This window comes from Dreissena polymorpha, chromosome 4 (genome assembly GCF_020536995.1).
Source record: "Dreissena polymorpha isolate Duluth1 chromosome 4, UMN_Dpol_1.0, whole genome shotgun sequence".
Classification (NCBI taxonomy): domain Eukaryota; kingdom Metazoa; phylum Mollusca; class Bivalvia; order Myida; family Dreissenidae; genus Dreissena; species Dreissena polymorpha.
In genome coordinates, this window is record NC_068358.1 from 94,585,390 (window position 1) to 94,600,370 (window position 14,981).

General features: G+C 37.4%; 1 protein-coding gene and 1 long non-coding RNA gene across 6 annotated transcripts in view; one reads left to right on the forward strand and one right to left on the reverse strand.

Moving 5' to 3' along the window:
• The window catches only part of LOC127877365 (sodium- and chloride-dependent taurine transporter-like), a 158,582-nt gene that overhangs the window by 35,741 nt on the left and 107,860 nt on the right, over positions 1-14,981 (reverse strand). For 2 of the 5 annotated variants that reach the window (XM_052423117.1, XM_052423119.1), the window contains 5 exons: positions 9,848-9,982; positions 9,113-9,216; positions 5,603-5,727; positions 1,866-1,978; positions 1,302-1,439 (listed from right to left, as the gene is read on the reverse strand). The exons of 2 other annotated variants lie outside the window; for them this stretch is intronic. In XM_052423117.1, the coding sequence (XP_052279077.1) occupies positions 1,302-1,439; positions 1,866-1,978; positions 5,603-5,727; positions 9,113-9,216; positions 9,848-9,982 (615 nt within the window). The remainder of the gene's footprint in view (positions 1-1,301; positions 1,440-1,865; positions 1,979-5,602; positions 5,728-9,112; positions 9,217-9,847; positions 9,983-14,981) is intronic. One more of the 5 variants, XM_052423118.1, reaches the window with a different exon arrangement.
• On the forward strand, positions 11,914-13,378 carry LOC127877374 (uncharacterized). The gene is made up of 2 exons (XR_008048396.1): positions 11,914-12,269; positions 13,200-13,378. It is a non-coding gene; the product is annotated as an uncharacterized LOC127877374 (long non-coding RNA).

A 14,981-nucleotide genomic window follows, 5' to 3' on the forward strand; every position in this document is an offset into this window, starting at 1 on the left:
AAAGGGGTCATCTGCCAGTCATGATCAATGTACCTATGAAGTTTCATGATCCTAGGCGTAAGCATTCTTGAGTTATCATCCGGAAACCATTTTACTTTTTCGAGTCACTGTGACCTTGACCTTTGACCTAGAGACCTCAAAATCAAGAGGGTCATCTGCCGTTCATGATCAATGTACCTATGAAGTTTCATGATCCTAGGCGTAAGCATTCTTGAGTTATCATCCCCAAACCATTTTACTGTTTCGAGTCACTGTGACCTTGACCTTTTGACCTAGTGACCTTGACCTTTTGACCTAGTGACCTGAAAATCAATAGGGGTCATCTGCCAGTCATGATAAATGTACCTAGGAAGTTTCATGATCCTAGGCTTAAGCGTTCCTGAGTTATCATCCGGAAACCATCTGGTGGACGGACTGAGCGACGGACCGACCTACCAACATGTGCAAAACAATATATTCCCTCTTCTTCGAAGGGGGGCATAAATATGTGACGGACATTTTTATACATAAATACTGTGAACACATATAATATCACACGCCTACCTACACGTACTTATGTTGAGTAGGGTAATCTATTTTTATATGCAAACTATAGTGTATAAACAAATAATCTAAGAAATATTTTATTACAAAGATCAATGGGAAATAATATTGTTTCAAAAAGTATATTGTGACAAAACAGTAAATTTTTTTTTTGCTAAGGACATTAACACACAAATGTGTTAAAAGGAATATTATGAGCCTCGTTTTAGGAAAACTGATCTTAATGCATGTGGTTGAAATGTCGTCCCAGGTTTGCCCGTGTAGTCAAGGCTAATCACGGACGGTACTTTCCGATTTAAGTTGATTTTAGTTAAGAAGAGACTTGCTTTAATCGAACATTTCCATAAAAGCAGAAAGTGGTGTCGCTTAGAAAAGCCGACTTCAAAGGCTAATCTAGCATGGCACTTTAAGCACGTGCATTTAGTCCTGTTTTCCTAGAACAAGTTTACCATAATACGATCCATGAGCAAATAAGTATTGTTAATATAAAGATTTATAAACCAATAAGTCACACGCATGTCCGTCAGAACAATGACTGAACAGTGAGTAATTTGCTGATTTTAATCACTTGCACAAAAGAAATGAAGAATCACGACATAATTATAGCGTCGTTTTAGAAATAACCCCGTTTTATCACGATAATAATCGAGAAATAATAGATAAAAGTGTTTCAAGAACATCTTAACTGAACAACGAAAATAAATCTATGATTTACGAGGGTCCCACACACAGCATCGAATGGGAAACTGAATTGTTACCTGAGACACCATGGAGAGACCGATAAGAAATGAGATTGCACACACGATCCCGATGAGAATTTCCCTCCGGTGACCTTTTCGGAACACATCCGGGTACAGGTCAACCATGAACGTGATAAAACCCTCCACGCCAACAAACTGAAACAATATACATATACCTTCATGGAAATCAAGCATTTTCCTCGAGTTGGTTCTGGTGAATTTCACAAGTGACATTGGCCATTTTAGGGAGAACGCCCTTGGATATGTGATGTAAGCTCACTGGATTGGCACCAATGACAGTAATAGTTGAGTCTCGCTCTTGGAAAAGGAAGCTTAAGGTATGTGCGTAAAGTGTCGTCCCAGATATAAGACGAACATTTCCGCTTTCATGGTATTTATCGTTTAAAGGAAGTTACTTCTTAGCGAAAATCCTACCAAGGCGGAATGCACAGGCTTATCTGGGATGACACTTAACGCACATGTATAAGGCACTGTTTTCTAAGAGCAAGACTTAAATATATAATTACATTGAGCAAATCTAATATTATTTATGAATACAAAAGATAGATGCATATTATATACTTGACTATCCAGTCCCAGCAGGATGATCATAGTAAAGAACAGCACGGACCACAAGGGCGCCACCGGCATCTGCGACACTGCTTCCGGGTAGGCTATGAACGCCAGACCAGGACCTAAGTCACAAAGTAAAGCCATGTTGACTGATTTTGTCAATATGTGTGAACATTATAAAGGTGGTAAATTAAAAAAAGAAACACTTACATGCCTCAAAACCGGTTTACAATGTTTTTAGTAACTTTTTACAGTAATATATTTTACTTGGCTTTGCTATATCCCACCTTTCATCAAGATTTGTCGATGCACTCTAAACGTATTAACCCGTAAACACCAGTTTGCTATTTTTCTATTTTAAGTAACAGTGACCTTGCCATTGACTCAATTTTGGTCTAATATGCCATCCCGTGCAATGTCTTTGTGATAGCAATATACACAATTCAATACAATAGTTCTGCTTAAATTTAAGTTGTTAATCGAAAACTGGTTGCATATTTTAAATAAAATTGGCATTGACCGAGATCTGAACCACCCCATATACAATCCTTGGCTAGATATCCAAGCAATTTTGCTTTTTCCAACGTTTCATAAAGATTGGTCACTGCAAACAAGTTAAGATAGGAAATACCTTGTTTTATGGCGCTCGCCCGTCAAATCCCAATCAAATAACGTCACATCTATATCATGATAATAACAATTAAGTAAATGTACAAATTGAGAAGACCTAAGCATTGCAACTTTCTTCTTTTTATCTTTCCATACATCTGCTGATGGATTTTGCATAAACTGTTTCTGCTGCATGAACTACATATGACATTGATCTTTAAAAATAATTTGTAGTTGTAAAAAAACTGTAAATCATGCTTTTTTGACAACAAACGAATTTGACATAAACGCGATAAATAGCGTGATATCTGATGACTTTTTTTCCGATTAATTCGCGATTTTGCAGATCGTACCCACAACTAAAATCTAAGCTGCGACTCGATTCTTACGACAGCCATCATAAAAAGGGTATTGGCGAATCGCATATGTGTATGTGTGTATTTCGCTGTTTATGAGGTCCCTCCGCGCCTGAGGCTGCATTATGTGAGGACCCGGAGTGTGTCCCAGCACTCCTTCCTAATCAGATGTTAGACTCCCGAAAGTTGGGACGAATTTTGAATGATAGCTGTAATTTTCAGCTATTTATTGTCAGAGCTTCAGATAAGGTTTTGTGAAATTCTTAACGTTACTACCAGATTTTCAAAAATAATTCTTAACTCTGAAATTGTATTCTTAACGTTACTACTAAGTTTTGGAAAATAATTCTTAACTGTTTTAAATGACCTAAAAATAAATAATAATGGTTAATTTCATGCAAAAAATCAAAATAAACATACTAGCAACTTTATTTATACGAGTTCAACAGTGTCTATTCAGTATTATACAATTTTATTTTTCAAATACCTTCATATGCCCAAACTGTGCTTAGATTGCATGCCTTTGATGAATTTTTACATATTTCACAATTATAACGGGTCTCCCCTTCACTCTTTCCAACGATTAGCCACGGGATTTGTCCCTTCCACTCGTTCAATGTAAGTTCTGGCTACCATAACGTTAAATGTCGCTTTTTTATGATTTTTGACAGGCGCGACTTTATAGTTATGGACCAACCCGATTAGGAAAGTCAACCAGAAATTCCCAAAAAGTTGACAGTTAACAAAGACCGGTCCAAAACAGCTTTTAAATACAGTTATTGGCCCAAATCAACTACTTGATTGGAAAGATTGACATTTTTCACATTAAACTGATATATTCTTTCACAAAATACTATCTTAAACATTAAAAATTTATCTATTCTGCTCTTACATATCGAGAAAAACAGCGATGTGACAGACTTTCTTGAAATGCGAATCTCCCGAGATTTCAGGGTCAGATGAAGTTATTTCTATTTTTAGTTACATACCATGTGCTCAAGTGTTTTCAAATTCAGAATGACATTTCCCGGTATTTAAGATTATTCTGGCTTGTTTTGTAATCAAATTGTAGTGTAAATACAAACTCAAGGAAAATATTATTTAAAACTACCTGATTCACACTGAAATCAGTCTTATAATCCACCAGACGTAAGTTGTTAATCACAAATAATAGATTTCAGAAAACGAAAGTAATGTTTACAATTTCAGCAAAAAAAGTCAAGGTCGATCCAAAAGTATCCAAATGAAAACTCGTCACCTGACAAAGCGACAATGGCGTCAAAATTGTGAATTTCAGACTGATGAGAGTTATTTTCATCTATTGTAAGATGCATTTGAAACATTTGAACCTTAAAATATTCCACGATGCAGTAATTTATATTCATTCACCAATATACGTAGAAATGTATCCAAGAAAATGAGCTTTCTTGGATTTATAGCATGACATAAATATGTTACGACTCTGGTTGACTTTCGATACGGGGTTGGCTTCAGCGTACAGGTATGTCAATATATATAAACTGTACGCTGAAGTTTCTTTAGCAAGATCAATGTTTTTGTTTTTTTTAAGTTTGGACCCGTCGTGTCGCGTTTTTTTGTTAGCTTTTCCGACTGTGTCGGTAACTGAACATACAACATCGTATAAGATCTTTTCTATAATGTCTTTCCTAACATTCAACTTTGGCTTAATTTGCGTACAATATGTTAAAAGGGTGTTTTTGCACACTTTACATTTTTTAGGACGCTCTCTGGGCGCCGCCATTGGTTTTTTAACAGATAGACTGTACACGCCGCTTTTATTGGAAAAAATGCGCTTTGTTAAACAAACCTGATAACCATTCTATATAAGCACCGACAAGATCTTTAATACGCGAAAAGAACTCAATAAAAATCGATACAAACCGATGTAAAAATAATATTCGTAATTTGATTTTGTAATTCTTAATGGTACGACAAAATTTTAAAATAAATACGTAACGGACTTGAAAATAATTCGTTATTACGAAAATACGACCCTTAACTGTAGCTCTGATAGTTTACTAAAATATTTTTAATTTTGAAGTTGGCTTGTGCTTTTGGCACAGAACTATGGAGCAGAACCAACCAGAATCCCGTCGGTCAGGACATCAAGGAAAGAAAATGGGGGTGGATAGGCCACACACTTAGAAAAACAGTCGACAACGTCACAAGGCAAGCACTAGACTGGAACCCAAAGGGAAAAAGGAAAGTGGGACTGCCCAAACAGTCGTGGAGAGGGTCAGTCGAGAGCGAAGTGAAGGACACCGGATTGACCTAGACCCAGCTTATGAGGGCAGCCCAGAACAGAGTGCATTGGCCTGGTGTTGTTGCAGCCATATGCTCCAATAGGAGTCTCACGGAATAAGTCAAGTAAGTCTTGTACCGGAGTACCCAGAGGAAAACCCACCTGTCCGGATTGGTGACCACCAACCTAACGCACATGAATCACAAATGAAATCGTAAGTCTTGGATTTAAAATAAGGTCCGCTAAGATAAGATCATTGGTAAAACGACCACCAGGATTTTAACTTCGTTTAACCCGGGATAAAAACTTTAATATCTACATAAACTATATTAACTCAACATTAGCTCTGAAGATGACGTATGTATGCATATGAACAAATAGTTAAATGACGCCATACCTGACAATGGTATATTATCAACTGATAACCCTGTCCAAGATTGCTTAAAATGACATATACCGGTATATATGTAATTAGTACGTGTGAAGACGAGGACACCATACATCATATGACTCTATACCTGATTCTGCTACGTCAGCGACTGATACGCCCTGCCTGACTGCCATGAAGCCGAGGATGCTGAAGATGACGAAGCCGGCAAGAAGACTGGTGAATGAGTTTACGCCGGCAAACAGCAGCGCGTCCCTGGAATGTACCCCATGCAGTGATGATAAAATGAGCCTCTGTCTGGGGCAAATTTGATGAATGCACGTGCTTAAAGTGTCGTTCCACATTAACAAATGCAGTCCGCACAGGCTAATCAGGGACGACACTTACCGCTTTTATAGAAGTTTACGTCTAACAGAGGTCTCATCTAAACAAAAATCAACTTAATGCGGAAAGTGGCGTCGATACTTTATTTGGTCGGAAAAGTGCGTGAATCAGCCAAGCTTAGCTTTACTTTATTAACACATAACAAAGAAGTGGTATAATCAAATATTGTTATTTTATATTAACTGAAGTTACCTATACAGGTACCGATATTAGCGATGCACAACACTTCAAAATCAGGGCCCCTTTTCACCAATCCATTCTTTGAATTAAGAATAAAGAATATACTTTAGACTGTGCTGAAAGTTTTGCATTTATATAGGTTACCAGGATGATTCGTCTAAAACTTTTAACGCGGTCACACTCAGGGTTGGCACCAATCGACCGCCCCCGGTTTTAACCGGCGGTTTTTACCGGTTAAAACCACCCCGGTCAATACTCCCAAAGTGGTCATTACTGGTCAATACTGGTCGATTGAACTTTACCACCAATTTTGATTAATATTCCATGCTTAATTAAACAATATTGATAATATAAATTAAACAGACATGTTGCCAATAATGTCTTAAGCTATTAAAACCCACTATTTTATACCTGTTCATGCAAATTGTAGGCCAATCTCTCAAAATTTAGCATATGAGTCAAGTTGGTCAATTGGATTTTGCTGGTCGATTGAATTTTTTTTTCAATTCTAACGAATTATGAATGCTCAGAAAATTCTGTGCTTTATTCAACAAGAACCTGTCAATTACTGTGTATTAGTTGTTCCTCATGCCCCACTGTCTCCACAGTCTTTCACAGTCTTCAAACCTAAACAGGTTAGGGCGCCCAAAACTGATAATAGGGCCTTACATGGCACCTTTGACACAACCCTTACTTGTCATGTATTCTTGCCTGGATTTCTTTAACAAAATAGTGAAAAAATATTTTATTTTACCATTGATATAAAACAAAACTTAATAAGAAATAATTATTAAAAGAAAAAAATAATTGAAAAGAAGAGTCTAGAGTAGACCCACAATTGGTAAACATTATTTGTTGCCAAAATCAAGAACTTTGATTGCTTATTCATTTGAAGACAAATTGAACTTTAAAATAAGAAAACCCTCTTAATATAGAAAGGAGACAAGTTAGATGTAACTATTAAATTAATAACATTAATAGCAAGTTATCTCATTTTGTTTGAGTAAAATGAAATAGCCTAAGGGCAGATTTGCTTCATTGTCGCTATCAGAGACATACCAGTGCATGCATTTTATTACCAATTAAGGCTTAGGGACCAGATCATTTATGACCCTAGAAACCACAAGAGTTCTGTTTGAACATCAGCTTATCAAATAGATATATTAATAGATCAGTGAAATACTATGGTAACTACAATAGTAATAATACTTCAGTAACAGATGTGATACACTGAGATAAAGATATTGCCTTAGTTCTTTTGTATTTGAGACCGTTTCCATAAATAATAAAGAAGTATTTTTTACAACTTTAAAGCTTTTTTTTACAATAGATAACTAAAAAAGTTTATCAATTACAGAATAATGATTGATTTAATATAGAATAGCTTAAATTCTTCCCTTGTCATGTTTAAATCCTACAATCGACCAGTATTGACCAATAATGACCAGTAATGACCAGTATTGACCGGTTTTAACCGGGTATTGACCGCCGGCCCGGTCAATACTCAATTGACCGGTCAATATGCCAACCCTGGTCACACTATTTTCCGGTGCCGCACCGGTTGAAGCCGGTGAACAACCCGGCGGAGTCCGGATCAACCCCGGACTACCTACGGTTTATCCCGGTGAAGCTCCGGCAGAGCACCGGTTGTCGCCAGTAATGCCCAGGTGGAGCCCCAGTGAAAACCGGCAGCGTCCTGGTCTACCATAACTTCGCCGGCACTCACCGGGGATATACCGGCATCAGACCCCGGCAGAGCTATGGCAACGCCCAGGTTTAATCGCGGTCGTCGCCGGTAATGCCCAGGCGGAGCCCCGGTGAATGCCAGTGGCCTCCCAGCAGAGCGCCGATTTACCAATGTACCGTAGCTTAACCGGGACTCTGCAGGCATTCACCGAGGATCCACCTGGGCACCACCGGCGACAACTTGGGCCTTGCCGTAGCTCTGCTGGGGTCTGTATTGGCCCCGGTGGAGCTACGGTGCCGTCCCGGTTGTTCCCGGTGCCGCACCGGTCATTGCCGGTCCTTCCCGGTGACTCCCGGTTCATCCCGAGGTATTCAACATTTTAATACTTTCCCGGTGGACCCCGGTTGTCCCCAGTTCATCCTGGTCGTCCCCGGTGGAGCCCTGTTTCATCGCGTTAGAGCCCGGATCACGCACCGGGGCTCAAGCATCATAGTGAGACTGAGCCTTTATGTCATTAACACAATGTTTAAAATGAAGAGTTAAGAAATGTGCTGAAGCTTTGCATGAATGTAGGTTACCACTGGCGCTTAGGTCATTAACACAATGTTCTACCACTGGGGCTTAGGTCATTAACACAATGTTCTACCACTGGCGCTTAGGTCATTAACACAATGTTCTACCACTGGGGCTTAGGTCATTAACACAATGTTCTACCACTGGCGCTTAGGTCATTAACACAATGTTCTACCACTGGCGCTTAGGTCATTAACGAAATGTTCTACCACTGGCCCTTAGGTCATTAACACAATGTTCAACCACTGGCGCTTAGGTCATTAACACAATGTTTTAAATGAAGCATAAGGTAATTAGAGGTGGTTAATACCAAGTCAGACTCCAAATGTAAGTAATTATTGTGAATTATAATTTAAAGATTATTCTGTGTTCTTAGTAGTTAGTTTGATGGTGAATACGGGCCTCGAACAATCATTCCGAGGGTCCCAAAAAGTTTCATTGCATTTATACTACTTTTGCATATTAGAAACACATTGCAAAGTGAAATAATATCAATACAAAACATATTTTTGAGACAATATTTATTCATATTTATACAAATCCCAAAATTACATTAATTCGCACATAGTCGCCCAAAAAACTATTACTAGTAGTGTTGTCAGTAAAGTTAAATATGGAAGAATCATGATCAGTGTTTCCCGACGTACAATTGTAAGACGTGGCTGACTGGAGACAAAACTATGGACAATTTAAACAAAGGATTAAACGAGCATTCTGGAATTTGATTTCGAGTATGTACAATTTCGTTCATGAAAACTGAAGTTTGACTTTCCAACGAATTTCTTTAAATGCATGCTTTGTTTCGTTGGAAATTACCTGAAAGAATTGTGGTTAAACCGGTTGTAACTTCCCAGCGCGGCCAGCGTCCCCAAAGAAAGTGAGTAGGAATAGAAGATCTGTGTCCCGGCGTCGACCCATACCTTGAACCAGATGCAATAGAATATTCCACCATGGAAGCATATATGTATCTACTCTGATCGGTTGCCTAGGCTTTGTAATTTGAAAACATGCATTGATGCGTTCAACATAAAAGGTATGAAAGAGGTGTGAGAAAAGCTTGTAAATGAATATTCCACCAGCTAGCGGAGATTTGGTATCTAAAAGCTGTACTCATACATAAAGGCAATTACTAAATTGTTTTTAAGATTAATAAGTCGCACATCTTCAACGTCTTAAGAAAGTCATTTTAAGCACAAAAGCATACAGTCAATCAGTATGTCATTCGACGCAGCCTTGTACGCAATATTATCTGAATCAAGCAGTTGTACAAACTCTGTTAAATTATTAGAGCTTCGCGCTCTGGCAAAACGGGCCTGCGTAAAGTGTCGTCGCAGATAAGCCAGTGCAGTCCACACAGGATAATCAGGAACCACACTATCCGCCAAAATTGGATTCTTGCAAAAAGAGTCTTTCGTTATTTGGAACCTACCATAAAAACGGCAAATGTCGTCCGTGATACGCCTGTGCGGACTGAACAGGCAAATCTGGGATGACACCTTACGCAGATGCAAATAATTCCGTGTTGACACAGCGATGCTCATTCGTACACACCTGCGGGTCTGTCAGCCTCGAGAAATCTGGGATCAGATAGAACTTGATGCCGTCCATTGCTCCCTCTAGCGTCAGTCCCCGGATCAAGAGGATGAACATGAACACGTACGGACTCGTGGCGGTGAAATACATCACCTAAAAGATAGGCAAAGAAGGGAGTGTGAACAGCATCATGCTAAAATGGCTCTTATGTCATATGCGGCAAGAGCAGCTTATTACCAGCCTGCGTTGTCCGCTTAAAAGTCGCACGAAGTTTCTTGGTACCTGTGCGCGGATGCGCAGGCCGGTTCGGAACTACGCTTGACGCATAATGCTCAATAGCAAGACCCATTTCGCACGACGCGGCTGAATTTGTCAATGGCAAATGCCGAGAGCACAAATGTTCCGTGGCGATCATTAAAAAAAAGTCATATATAACTTTGTTTATTTCCCCTTCTATTCTATGTTCAATAATCATGTTAACAGACTGAAAATATGTTTACAATACAAAAATATATATTGCTTCGCATAAGGGCTGGGTTTTTTGCTTATACTGTAACAGTCGTAGTTTGTAATGGCGTAAAGATGAATTAAAAAACAAATTTTCTTTATGGGATATTTTTTTCGGATATTACCCAGATTTTTTAATGGTGCAGCTTTCGTACTCTGCATGAACTGGCTGATAATAGCACAGTAATTTCACTGTCCAACATGAATGAACGTACCGAACGCTTAAACAGACATGTTACATAGCATTTAAAATATATTCGTAAATCTCAATGAGATTATGCAAAACGTTCAAACATTAGTGTCCATGCACTAATAGTGATCATCACATTCAACTAAACTGGTAATAACTGCTTTTCGGAAAGTTGGGCCCTGTACAGGACGAGCCGATTAAAAAAAATGTTTAAAGTCGAAACGTGTAATTGAATATTATTTTTTTAAATCAGAAGCAAAAAAGTTTTCAAGTGTCTATCCCCGATAATATTACGTATTAGAGCTAGTAACAGTGATTACAATTACCTCGCTCCCCAATTGCATGACGCCGCACTTCTTAATTTGCATCAAGTTGTAATAAACGTGTTATCGAAGTTCTAAGTTGCTTAAAGCGGGGCAAATTTTGCATTTTTTCAGGGGAGATAAACTAAATTACACATGCATAACATCATATCATAATGAATAATGCATGCGAGTTGTATGTATGTTGAAAAAAGTAGGAGTACTCAGTCGGGGAGACAGACTGATAACTAAATTTAATCAAAGCGCTGAAGTCACTGAATTTGTTCGCTGTCGTGCAATCTGAGACGCAACTCAGTTTTCAAAATTTTGTTATAGCTTTTTATATCGCAAGTTTGAAATGACCACAACCAATTCGAATTCATAAAGAGTGTGTCTTAAAGCACAGGTTGAGATGTGTTTGTTTTTCAAATCATTGATACAGCTAATCAGTGTGCACAGGCTAATCTTATTTGACATGCATTATGCCCCGTTTTCCCTGAAAGCAGCCAATGTGTACAGATTTCAATGATAAACACTAGACTGGCCAACGTTGTCTTACAAGCTGTTAAATACTTTTGAATACATACACTATGTTGTGTACCAGTGGGAACTTTAAACAGGCAGATGCGGAGGTTAGAGAAGACGCTTTTAGCATTCGTCGTCTGCTTAATTTTACTGCAGTTATCGATACAAGCAGTCACGGGTTACGGTTCCTAGCGTAGTTAAGCCCATACTGATTGCAAAATTGCTAACGTTCATAAATAAAAACCTAAAGAATGATTCACTTTTGTTAAAGATTTCATGTTTTTTCGATAAAATGTATAATAGTTTGCAGTTTAATTGAATAATTTTAGTCTCAAATAAAGCATTTGTGTTTGATAAAAATATATAATAATACATAAAACATTCATGTTCGTTTGATAAAGTAATTGTGTGCGTACACCCAAGCACATCTATATCAGCTCAAATTGTTTATTTGAAGTAATCGGTAATTTGATTAGCTGGCCAGTGGCCAATCACTTGCACGTACCTTGCCACTCGATCTGATTCCCTTCCAGATGCAAAAGTACACGATCACTCAGGCGAACAGCAGACACAAGCACAGGTCCCACTTAACAACACCGGACTCGTCGATGCCGGATGAGAGACCCAACACCTTCCGTCTGCAAACATGCTATCAGTTGTCATGGCAACACTTCATGTTATTTTGGGACGACACTTTACGCACATGCATTATGCCCAGTTTTCTCAGAACATTACTCATATATATATATTTGTCTTATTTCCTATTTCGCCATTCCTCTTTCAGGCGCCTTCCTGATTCCGTATTTCATAGCCGTGTTTCTGGGTGGTATCCCATCATTCTTCTTGGAGGTGTCGCTTGGTCAGTTTATGTCCGAGGGAGGAATCGGCGTCTGGAAAATTGCACCTTTGTTTCAAGGTACTTGCGTAAGCTGGTAGCTTTTTAGTTCATTTTGTACTAAAATATGGTCACATTAAATATATGATGGTAATCGTTTCCCATTTAAATGATTTAACTGTTAACACTTACAAACGCTTAAAAGAAGTATTATTTGCGATTTTATGGATTTTTATTTAATTATTATTTATTACGATCGTTTAACATATATCATGTTTGGGCTTATGCGAGATATAACTTTAACATACATTAACATGCATTGAAGGATTTTAAAAAAAACTTTGCACACATCTTGACCTACATCGGGCAATGTGTTAAGTACATAAACCAGATAGCTATATTTAAGATCAAGGTCATACTTCAATGTCAAAAGGTTGGAACGTAACATTTTATAAATACTGAAATATAATTTTTAAGCTATATGTTCCTCGTGTATCAAACAATTTAAAAATAACTTGGTTGAATTGTTACCGTAAATTTGACCATGTTGGCATGAACCGGCCCTCATGTGTTGATTAACGTTGCTAAAAGTAAAACACAATTGGTTTAAAATGCACCTGATATTTATGCATTTCGAAAATAAGCATTACAAACAAAATGTGATTTAGTGTAAAGCATGGGCTTGAAGCAGTAAAGACTTAAAAAACAATAAAGCAGTTACCAAGATATAAAAAAGAATACTTACGAGTTTGAACATGCTCTTGCATCCAACGCTGATAATGCCATTAAAAGGTTATGGATGAATAATTATGTAATAAAAAATGTTAAATGTCAAGTTAAACTCAACTTAGCATTAAAGTTTTAAAATTATATATTCAAGATTTAAGTCTAAGAATACATTGGTAACTTAGCTATGTGTTCGCATGCATATCAAGTCAACGTACGACGAACTGGCAGTTTCTTTTGCAAAAACAAATTGAAAATGTATGCAGGCTTATTACGACAATGCAGGTATCGGTTACGCAAGCGCAGTCATCGTCTTTATCCTTAACTGCGAGTACAACATTATCCTCACCTGGGCCTATTACTACCTCTTCGCATCCTTCACCTCCGTGTTGCCATGGTCAAACTGCGAAAACGAGTGGAATACGGAAACGTGTCATGTGGACCACCGGAAAATCACGAATATGTGTCGAAAAATGCGAAATAAGCCAGATATTTAATTCTGAAATTGAAAACGGCTGTACAGCCGAATTCGCCAGCATGTATACCATACATGTACGATGTGAATCTAAACTTAGTGTAACGGTTTAGTTGAATTCCTGCAACGATATCTATTCATACGACACACGAACACTAACTCCGATCCTAATACAAAGACGAATGCTTCGGTTATTGTAGGAAAATATGTACGTCACAATCGGCTCGGGGCGCTAATTTGTCTTTGCTGCATTTTATGAAATCCGGCTTTAATGTATAATTTTTCTTGCCCATTTTATGTTATTGTAACATATTTTATCAATATATTACAATTAAACACATATAAAAAATCGTATATACCCGCTTTAAGAAAACTATAAAAACTGGCAAAAATGAAAAATATCAACATGTTCAAAATAACAAATGGTTTAATGACGAGTGTCAATCAGCAAAATCAGAGTTTTATAAATTATTGAACATAATATATAGGAATGACAAGTCTGACGAAAATAGAATAAGTATGACCAGTGCACGTAGTTTATACAAATGCCTTGCTAGAAAAAATAAATATCAATATGATACTGAGCAGACAAAAATACTAGAACAAAATAGATATTTAGATGCAAAGAGATTTTGGAGTATGTTGAAAGGATCAATTAAGCCAATTAAACCAAGCAAATTGCATACAGATGATTTTGTAAGATATTTTAAATCAATAATTGATCCAGATTCACACTTTTATCAACCAGACGAAGACATCGTTTATTTTAATGAGCGTTATTTGAATGACGAATTACATGTAATGTTTGAAGAGTTAAATATGGAGATTACACATGAAGAAATTAAAAAAGCATGCATTTGTTTAAAAACTGGTAAGTCGGCAGGTCCGGATTATGTACTAAATGAGTTTTTAAAACATGGTGTTTCCGAAACTCACTTTTTGGAGGTTTTATTTGTACTTTTTAATAAAATGTTTAACTTGAGTTATTTTCCAGAGGCATGGAGCGAAGGCAATTGTACCTTTACATAAGAAAGGCGATTTAGACGATACGGCCAATTACAGAGGAATTACATTATTAAGCACTATAGGAAAATTATTTTGTAAAATTATTAACAATCGATTACCGTAAATTTGCGGCCATAAGTCGACCTAAAAACGCTCCCAATATTGACTTTAAAAGTCAACTCGACTTATGGATGAGGTACTAAATAAAAATTAAAAACAACATATTTCTGTGCCGTTTTTTTTAAAGTAATAAATCTCCGAAGCGGAGGAATGATGACTGTTTACGGTAAGGCCGACTCGTCTTTTTCTTGAATGTCCGCCGATAACAAAATACTGCATGTTTACATTGGTTTTTAATTCATTAATCTTCGTAATAAGTCCAGATAAAAACATGTAAAAATAACTTCGAAAATATTAAACATTTGTGACGTACGGTAAAGTGGCGAAATTTATACGTAACATAGCAATCGTCCGTTGTCTGCTAAGAACTGCTGACACTTGTACCCATTTAAAGTTAATCCGTGTAAATACAAACTGTCAACAGGTGCAGGTGTCTTTATGCCACCAATTATCGCTTCTCGGCCTTT